The following is a 10739-nucleotide window of genomic DNA, read 5'->3' as shown; positions in this document are numbered from 1 at the left end:
CAGTTTTAGTTTCCTCATTCAATGCCTAATTGATAAGGTCATGTGAAGATTATATGGGATAATCCATGCAGAACACCAAGAATATTGCTGGTACACAGTAAATGCTCAAACAAATGATAGCCAGTCATAGGAGCTCTTCATGTATTTTGCACATTAATTCTTTGATTATTAAATATGTTGTGAATGTTGTCTCCTAGTCTGTTGCCTGTGTCTTTTAATAGACATTTATCAAGCAGGAAGCTTTTTATGTAATCAAACCTGTCATTCTTTTCCTCTGTGGATTGTGTTCTAACCTGATTTTTCATCTGAACCGTTTTATTGAATTGACCATTCTAAATTTCAGTTCACGTTTTCTTTAACCAGGCTTATGATTTTGTGGTCAGAATCTTAAGATTCTTCCCTGGTCTCACAAGAATTATTCTTGTATTTCTTTTATGGAAGACAATCATCAGCCACTCCTTTTCACTTTTTCCCTGAAAAACGTGTTTATTTTGTTCTTGCTTATCTTTCCACATCATACTCCCTGGATAATCTTATCCATTCTAATGGTTTAGAATATCCCCCCTACGCGATGACACTGAGATCTTCAGAGCAGTATTTTTCACTGTTTACGAGGTATTTCTAACTTGATGTTCCACAATCTCTTTAAATTAAATTTCTTCTAAAACTGAACTTTATACACCCTCTATAGATACTAAGAAGGAATGATCAATAAGGGATACTGTTGTGCTCTTTTTCTTTAACTTACAACAAACATTATGTGTGGAATATTCTTACGAACAAAAGGATATAAATATGTCTATGTAATATGCATAGAATCTCTCTAGGAGGACACACAAAAACTGGAAAAAGTGGCTGTGACGAGGGGGGAAGAGATACTTTTCACTTTAACTTCTTTGTGACTTTTGAATTTTGTACCATGATATGTAACGCCTACTCAAAAATAAGTACAAATCTATCAATAAATAAAAGGAACCCTCTCATCAATCTCACCAAACCTATGCCCCGTTTCGGCTGGTGATGTCACTTATCCACTCAGACTCTGCTAAGCACGTGAGAATCATCCTCCATCTCCTCAAATGCACATTCCAGTGCTGAATCTTGTTGAAATGCCTCAGAAATGGATCCTTCATCCACCCACTCATTCAACAGTGGCCCTAAGAACACACTGTAAGCAGAGCACTGGGCTAGAGACCAAAAGATGAATGAGACACTGTCAGTACAATACCCTCAAGAAGCCCCACAGCCTAGGGATGCAGAGCAGCCACACTACACATTTAAATAGTATTTCTTAAATAACTGATTCTTTAAGCCTTTTGCAAGTATTTATTTGGGTGAGATCATAAAATATATATTTTATAATACACATAAGAAAAAACACATTTGAAGGAATAAAAAACAAAATGACAGGAGGTGACAGAACTTAGTGTTTATAAAGGAAATCACCAATAACTTTAACAATTCAGAGAAGAAATTCAAAGTGTATTTAAAAGTTGAGACCATGCTTTACAATATTCTATAATAAAAAATAAAGTATTAGGCTTTTAAAGGTAATACATGACTTAGTTTTTCAAATGATTTCATAATGGGGTTCTAGACTGTCGTACATGGACGTGAAAAAAAAGACAAAAACTTTGGCAAGCAAAGTATTAGTCTGTAGCAGCTTGGTAAAGTTTACTTTTTTCATATAAAGACTCTTCAATTTACATTTGTTTTTGTTACAGGAGCAGAAAGAACTATTATGCCAAGTATATTTGAGGAGTCTGTAAGCTATATAGCAAAAACGATTATTTAAAAAAGCCTGTATTCTATGAAAATGTGCACCACAAGCAACTATAGTAACTGAGTAAATGTAAACCATGCGATTATAAACATTTCTAAACCAAACATTTAACTTCCGAACCTCACACAACATCCTCTACGTCCACATCTTGTTTAAAGGCAGCCTCAAGCTTTTAAACCAACGTATGTTTGCTATTTGACAAAGTTCTTACCCTCCATTACCAAAAATGCTTCTGTAAAGTCCCTCAGAAATTTCTCAGTCCTCTAGTAATATGATATATCATGATCAACAAATGATCGCAACCTGCAGAAAAAAGCACTGAGGCCAGAGGAAGGAAGACCAAGTTGGAGGTTTCTATCTCCAACCCTGGAAGACCTTTCTACTTTGAGACCCACAGCTCCAAGAAGACAACTCAAAATGTCTTACTTTTAAAAAAATATTGTATCATGAAAAATTGAATAACTAGATTTCTAGGAAAATGAGGCTTTTAAATTAAGGTTTAGCAAAATTGACTATAATGAATATTCTTCCAATCATTTATGAATAACAGAAATCAGTCGAAGCTTTACATATAAAAGATATAAATACTGCATAATGTGTAGTGAATATTGGCACATACCCTTTCGTATTTAAAGCATAAAATGCAATCAAGCAACTCTGATGCTCTTAAGATACCTTTATGACATAGCTCAAAAACCTCTATATGGGATGGAAACTTCCCACAGTTTAAGGCTTTGCAATAGGTTTATAGCAAGCATCAGGTTGCCAGAGGCGAATATCAACAAGAACTTGATTGAGTTTTTGCATCCAGAGATCCCGCTCTTCCTTGGTATCTGCAGACAGCCAGTTCCTACAGGAACAAACAAACAAACAAAAGGTCAGGATGCTTTCCCCCAATTCCATACCTCCCTATGCTTTTGCTAGGAAAAAAAAGAAAAACCTAAACAAACCAGTAAAATGAGTTACTCTTCACCATCTTCTAATGGATGCTAATCAAATGCCCCAATAGTGAGATGCTTCTTCAATTACAATAAAGGAAAATTATCCCCAATCCCCAGGCTGGTTAGCTGAATCATAACTCAAACTGATGATAATTGGTAAATGATGGAGTTTCCAAACCAAAGATGGTAACTGTCTTGTACAGGTGGTCTGGCCTGGGCAATTTGGTGGTATGGGACACACACTGAGTGTGGGCCACTTCCTAGCAAGAGCTAGCACACCACAGGCCTGAATCTGGGAGCTCCCCAAACCCCTCAGTCTCGGGCTCCCCAAGAATTGGAATCCCAGCCTCGTCAAACTTCACTTGACTTAACAGGCAATACTATTTTGTACCGTCTCCCGTTATTTTTGTCCTACTGTGTTAGTAAGACATGGTATTTACAACAAATTATCTAAAGATTCTAAGACTTTGTCTACCCTAACCTCTCTGTCCATATCATGAATCTCTTCTTTGCATCCATATTTAGCTACAATTGAATAACTAGTTGATGAGGCAGGCAAGGGTAGGGGAGAGGGGGAATTCCCTGACTCACAAGTCAGACCATTCTTCTAGAGAACAGACAATTGTTAGAAGGTCTTTATATTGGACTTATTCTACATCTTTATAATTTCTCCTCATTGGTACTAGAAATGGTATAAGCATGAATAAGTAGTGAGTTGATCATCTATTAATCAATGGAGAGAATATAACACTTATCAATAACAATAATAACCATTTGTTGAGCTCAGTCCATGTACTCGACATTGTGCTAAGTACGTCTACTCATTAATCTCTACTGTCACTCTGTGGAGTTTATTTTTCCCTGTCGACACAGGAGAATCCAGAGGGCCAGAAAAGTTAAGTAACTTGCCATGGTTACATTTGGTAAGTCATTGAATCAGATTTCAACCTAAGTCTGTTGACTCACAGCTCCATCGTATAACACTGCCTCCCCATGTCATGATGAAAGATTTCTAGTTCAAACGTGTAGTCTATATTTCAGAAGTAGGCATTATTGATCAGAAGAGAAATCTTTCATATTGAAGGAGGGAAAGATAGCAAGGTTGGTTAGTAGAAATAAAAATGAGATACATTAAATTTAGATAAATGGTATAGGTCAAAAAGGCCCTGTGGAGAAACAGATAAATGAGGCCAAGGAGAATGCAGAACTGCAGAATGTTTATATTCTGCAAAATATATGATAAAAAAAGCTTTAGAAGCAACCAAGCAAAGCTTGACTGAACCAAGACTGAACTGAGAATGCACCACTCTCAAATGCTTGGATAAAAAAGTGCTCACTCAATTACGATAATGTTATAATGAGAAAAACTACATGCAAATGAAGTACAGAGTAATTACAGCGCCATGTGATCTAGTTATTTCTACCGCAGGAGAGGGTCAAAGGAGAAGTCTGGGAGGGTTTATGTAGCAGGTAAAAGATAAGATTATATGAAAAATATGAGTAATGTTTAAAAGGGTTAAAATGGGCCGGCCCTGTGGCAGAGTGGTTAAGTTTGCATGCTCTGCTTCTGTGGCGTGGGGTTTCGCTGGTTTGGATCCTGGGCGCGGACATGGCACCACTCATCAGGCTATGCTGAGGCGGCGTCCCACATGCCACAGCTGGAAGGACCCACAACTAAAAATATACAACTATGTACCAGGGGGCTTTGGGAAGAAAAAGAAAAAATCTTTAAAAAACTTAAAATGGGCCAGCGTGGTCAGGAACTACTTAGGTACTGTATTGTGGTTGGTTCCCCGATGACAGTGGCCATGGACAGGGTAGCTATCAAACAAAATGACTGTAAATCCATTTTGCCTCTTCTGATCTGTCTGATGCCACCACTGCATAGAAGGCCCCCTGAAGGAAAGGAATGGATGAGTTCAACTGGATTAATATGGAAGTAATCTAGACATCAAGAATTTCCAAAGAATGGGACTCCTATCTGGCTATTTTAAAACAAACTGGCAGTATCTGGGCAATTTTGCTCTATTTTAATATAGTGTCTCTTAGCTGTAGCTTTCTGATATTTCTGCATCAGAAACTCATGGAATCAGTTCTATCCATGTCCCTGTCTGCAATATCTAGCCGCAGCCTGATTAATAGAGACTTTGTCAAATTCTAACTTCTGTCCTTAATCACAGCTTTGTACATTGAAGTTGGTCTTCAAGCTTCTCTTGGGCATCCAAGCAAAAGAATCTTAGACTTTTAGAAGTAAGCTTTTGCATCTTATACTTAAGCTTAGGGTTAAGAAAAAAGTGACATTCTCAATAGGTTATTCTGTTAATTTCCAACCAGAAATTTGCGGAGTACAACAAGATTGTTTTTGTAAGCCACCTGATTAATTGAGGGCATTTTTGGAATGTAAAGGGAAGGGATCTATGAAGTCTCTTTAAGTAACAAATGACTTTTCTATTACACATGAAATCTTCAAACTTAACCCAAAGTTTATTAGCTAACTGCCTTGAAAACGGTTACCCTGTGAATATATTGGAAAACATGATGAGCTAAGATATAACTTGAATGTTATGCTTTACTTAACTACATTTAGTTATTATAGATTGTTCTCTTACTGATGTGTGTGTTTTGTTTCCTCATTAAGAAGGTATCCTCTTCAAAGACAAGGACCATCTCTGATATTTCTTACAGCAGTAAGAACATAGTGGGCAATCAATTGTTTAGTTGACAGAATTATTTATAACCCAATACATACTTGGTGACACAAAGTGTGTCCCTGCATTGGCTGACAAGAGTCTCTCGGTCATCTTCTCTTTGTGGTCGGACAGTAATTAATTCAAAAGTGTTGCGTCTTGCACAAAATTCTCTGTTAGCTGGTTCTATCTGACGACTGGTACAATTGGCCAGGTTTATCCTTCCTATGGGATTCTTTAAAAACAAATTTAAAAAAAAATTATTAATAGAAAATAAACCATTTGAGTCAGTAAGCATTAAGGAGTACTTAAGTCGGGACAAAATTAAAATTAAAAAGCCATTAATTTGAAAGTCAAAATTAAATTACATTAGATTTAGAGAAACATTAAATATTTATTATTGTTTCTTGCTGGACATAAAAATAGGAACAAAAAATTTCAACTGGAGCTCTTAGCCAACTTAAAAAATAAACTCTTTGTTATGGAAAACTTCAAACAGATACAAAATAAAAAGAATAGTATAACAAACTTCCATGTACCCATCAACCAGCTTCAACAATTAGAAATACACATTCAACCACCTTTCATCTATAGCCCACTCACTTTCTTGTTGTCAATAAACAGAAACTTAGACATCTTATTTCATCTGCAAACATTTTTTATGTATCTCTAAAAGATAAGATCAAACAACTGCTTTGAATTGTTGGAAGCCATGTCATTCCGGTGGTAGGAGAGTCAAAGATAAAAATTCATGAGACTAAATGCTGCTGAAAAATGGGAAAAGGGACATTTACAGGCACACACAATTTAGAAATAGCCAATAAAAGTGTTAACTCTAATAATTTTAAAAAGGAAATTAAAATTAAATATAGCATTTTAAAACATTAGATTGGCTAAGTCTGGAAAGAAGAGTAATAATCTCTGTTGATTGGTTGGGGGGGTGGGTAATAGAAACTCTCATACATTGTGAAAGTATAAAATGGTCTACTACTGGTAGGCAATTTGATAACAACAATCAAAAAACATTCAAAATAGGCATATCCTGTTCCTACAATTCTACCTAAAAGAAATTCATCCTAATACATAAGTGCACAGAGATGTTTATATAGGTGTAGTAACTATTTTTTTCATAATAGTGAAAAGTTTGAAACAAATTAAATGACAGTAATAGAGGACTATTTAAACAAATAATGATATTATGTCTCCAGCAAGTAAGGCAAACTAAACAGTCTGAAAAAATCCTCCCATTATATAACCCTCCAAATGCTAGATAACTGAGTGTACAAGAATGGAAAAGACATCTTCAAAGGCCAAAATCAGTGAGGAAGAGAGAAGTACAGAATAGTAAGCTAGCCTGAAACCTGGCTTCTCTTGGAGCATTTGCCAACACTAGGAACCCACAGTCATGGCTCACATGTGTTAAATGATATACCATGAAGTCTGGTTATTTGCTTTAAAATATCCCAGCAAAACAAAAGAATAAAAAAGGATTTGTGTTCTGGAGAGATAAATGAAACATAAAAATTAATAACTGTTGAAGCTAGGAGTTCATTATACTATTTCTCTCTGTTTTATGCACATTTGAACATTTTCAATTATAAAAAGTTAAATATATAGGTATATATATTCTTGTGTGCATAAAAAGCAAGGGCCAAGGATAAGTAATACATTATTAAATAAGAACAAGTTAGGAGACTTGCCTCACCAGAGATTAAAATTTATTTTAAACCTAAGGTAATTAAGACTGAGAGATACAGACCAAAGAAACAGTATAGAAAGCCTAAAAACGGACCTACGTATATAATGATACTTTGATACATGCCAGAAATGGCACATGGATGAGCGGGGAAAGGAAGGACCATTCAATCATACTGGCACAACTGAATATCCAGATGGGGGAAAAAAAGTTAATTCTAGATAAATTAAATGTGAAGTATAAAACTTTATAACTTTAAGAAGAAGGTGTTAAGAGAATATCTCTATGACTGCAGAGTAAGAGATGGTTTTCCTAAATATCACTCAAAAAAGCAAACAATAAAGCAATAAATTGACAGATTTGATTACTTTAATATTAAAAAATTCTATTTAGGAAAAGATACTCCAAAGATAAATTAAAAGATATGCCACGCCAAAGACTAGGAAAATATAATTGCAGTTCACCAAAAAAATAGAAAAATGGGTAAAATATGCAATCAATTCATAGGAGAGAAAATAGAAATGGCCATTACACACAAGAAAGCATGCTTACTCTAGTAACCAAGGAAATACGCAATAAAAACACAGTGAGATAACATTTCCTACCTATCAGACTGACAAAAGTTTACAAGGCTGACAGATCAAGCGTCGATGGGGATGTGCAACACTGAGAACTCTCAAATACCTTTGGTGGGAATGGAACATTCACTTTCAAGAATCATTTGACAAATCTAGTCAAGTTGAAGATATGCAAACCACATAACCCAGCAATTCTGCTACTATATGCAAACTCAAGAAAGAGCTCTGAGTGATGTATTGATGTATACGAGAAGCTAAGTCACAGCAGCGCTGTTCATAATAGCAAGAATTTGGAAATAATCTAAGTGTCCACAGGTAGGAGAATGGATAAATTAATTGTGATGTATTCTTACAAGGGAATACTTTAGTACAGAGAAAAAGGGACAAATTAGAGCTACATATATCAACTAATTTCACAAACTGTGTTGACAAACAATGCAAGTTGCAGAATAATATGTACAGTATGATATTACTTGTATAATGTTTGAAAATATGCAATTGCAATAACACATATTGCTTAAGAATATATATTATATGTATATTAAGAATATATATAATATATAAAAAAATTTAAAGAAATATGTAGGAACAATAAATTTCAGGATGGTGTTATCTCTGTGGAAGGAGATAAAATTACATGGGGAGCTTCAACTAGACTGATAATACAGAGGTTGACGGAAATTGTTTTTTATGTCTTTTTGAATGTTCTATTTCACAATAAATTTTTAAATAAAATTTTATATGGCTACAATGTAATACATATAGCAATTAAACATATTACAAATATATCTTTACATGATATCCTTACATATAGAAACATGTCAGGATATATTAAGTAAAAATCAGATTATAAAAAGCATGCTTTCTGTTTAAAAGATTAATAAATGGATATATAATTATTATTATATATTATACATTTTTGAAGTTTAGAAGGATATACAACCAAAATATGAAAAGTAGTTGTCTCTGTTATGGCTGATTTTACTTTTTAATTCTGCTTATTTCTGTTTTCTAGCTTGGGGATAATAAATAATCATACTTGGGCAATAACATTAAATTCCTAAAAAAATGAGATACAACTTATTACACAAAATCCTATTATCAAATTTCGAAACAAAACCAAAACCACTGTATTCCTGTGGGTGGTTTTCCATTACTGTTTTATCCCAGATTTAGGAAAATCCACTAGTTCATAAAACACAAAATGGAACTTAACATATTTCTAAAAATGTCAATAAAAAAATTATGAAACATTCCAGGAGAAAAGAAAGACAGATATATGCCTTAAGGTATTTTAAGAGTGGTCAAATCACAAGGAATGGATAAGATACAAAATTTTTACACAAATACACACACACACACACACACACACAGGTCCTGCAACAAGAACAGTTTTCATTTTTCCCCTTCCCCAAAGCCCCAGTACATAGTCATATATTCTAGGTAAGTTGTCCTAGTTCTTCTATGTGAGCTGCTGCCAAAGCATGGCTACTGACAGACAAGTGGTGTGATTTCACACCTAGGAACTGAACCTGTGCCGCTGAAGCAGAGCACATGCAACTTTAACCACTAGGCCACGAGGGCTGGCTCAACAAGAACATTTTTAATGGCTTAGTAAAGATACTCAAAGAGGAATCTGGGTGGCTAGTGGGGGCCAGAGGGAACACTTGCATGAAATGCTACATGAAAGCCAGTCAGGGCTGTCACCACTGACTCCTACTATTAATATTACCTTTCGTTTCTCATCATCAGGATAAGTCCAATAAGAGATACAGTTTCCAGAAAGAACACACCATCTTCGATGCCAGGCACCAAAACCACTAACATCTTCAAATATGGTCTGGAAAAGTCAATGAAATACTGACTTCAGAAACTTGAAGATCAATTAAATGTTAATTCTTTATGTTAAAAACTTCAATATGTTGACATATTTCACACCTTGAAATCTTTGCATGATTCTCATGTCTTTTACCTTAGTAATGAAAACGACTGATTGCTCAAACCCAAAACTTTACACAGATTTTCAACATCGTCTACAAGCATAAGGCATTCAAGAACTTTCAGATATTAACTCCAAATAAATACCTCTAGCTAATTTTAGACTTTTTAAAAACATGGTATCCCTAATCTTAAGTAATCTTAAGTAACAGCAAAGTTCTTCAAGTGTTGGAGAGTAAAATATACGAGAATATCATACCTTACATATTGAAAAAAACTAACAATAGCTAATGAAAAAACTAATGAATTAAGTTAGACTTATTTTAATATGGAAGACTGGCATTTAAGTTTTATTCAGGAGAACAAAACAGTATCAGAAAAGCGTCAACTCATGATCATATGCCTAGATGGATTACTACGGTAACTCCAGTCTACTGCTGAGCCATCAGGCACACCTGGAAGTGGCATCGCACTGCAGTCAGGCAGTTGGCCAGCTCATGCCTTAGGAATGCAATTAGAATCCTTTACATTCTTACAGGAGTGGAAGCAGTCCTTTTGGTTAAGGACAGGAATCTGGCATAGGTAACTAAAAACGTGGTTTTTTTTCCATGGAAGTACTTCTACTTAAGCAGTATAAGTAGAAGCTGTTTCCTCCCCCAAGTATTTTTTATTTGTAGTCATAAGGAGCCCTAATTTACATGAGTCCTTGCTTTTAATGTAAAAAAAAGAATTACTTTAGGAAGTGTTATATTAAAAAACAAAGCAAGGTAAAAATGTAACAATACTATACATCATAGGTTGGTAAATTGTTTCCATAAAGGGGCAAAGAGTAAGATTTTAGAATTGTGGGCCACACAGGTTCTGTCACAGCTATTCAATCCTGCTCATCTAGTGCAAAAGCAGCCATAGACGACAAGTAAACAAATGAATCCATGTTCCAACAAAATTTTATAAAAACAAGCAGTGGGCCATACTTTGCCGACCCCTAATATAGATTATCCAAAGGCATCTCTGTGTTTGATTTCAGAATGCCTTAAGGCTTTTCCACCTTTAAATGGCTCAACTAAGCCTTTGATCAAACCTATGATAGTGAGATATATACTCTTCTTGATTGAC

At 34.9% G+C, this 10739-nt stretch overlaps 1 protein-coding gene across 3 annotated transcripts in view; it reads right to left on the bottom strand.

Annotated features, from left to right (window-relative positions):
- Positions 1–1306: 1306 nt before the first annotated feature.
- The window catches only part of ANLN (anillin, actin binding protein), a 59919-nt gene continuing 50486 nt past the window's right edge, over positions 1307–10739 (bottom strand). For all 3 annotated transcript variants that reach the window (XM_046669817.1, XM_046669819.1, XM_046669818.1), the window contains 3 exons: positions 9418–9525; positions 5474–5646; positions 1307–2633 (listed from right to left, as the gene is read on the bottom strand). In XM_046669817.1, the coding sequence (XP_046525773.1) occupies positions 2510–2633; positions 5474–5646; positions 9418–9525 (405 nt within the window). In that variant the 3' untranslated portion in view covers positions 1307–2509. The remainder of the gene's footprint in view (positions 2634–5473; positions 5647–9417; positions 9526–10739) is intronic.

Source organism: Equus quagga, chromosome 8 (assembly GCF_021613505.1).
Source record: "Equus quagga isolate Etosha38 chromosome 8, UCLA_HA_Equagga_1.0, whole genome shotgun sequence".
Classification (NCBI taxonomy): domain Eukaryota; kingdom Metazoa; phylum Chordata; class Mammalia; order Perissodactyla; family Equidae; genus Equus; species Equus quagga.
This window is presented reverse-complemented; position numbering and strand designations above follow the sequence as displayed.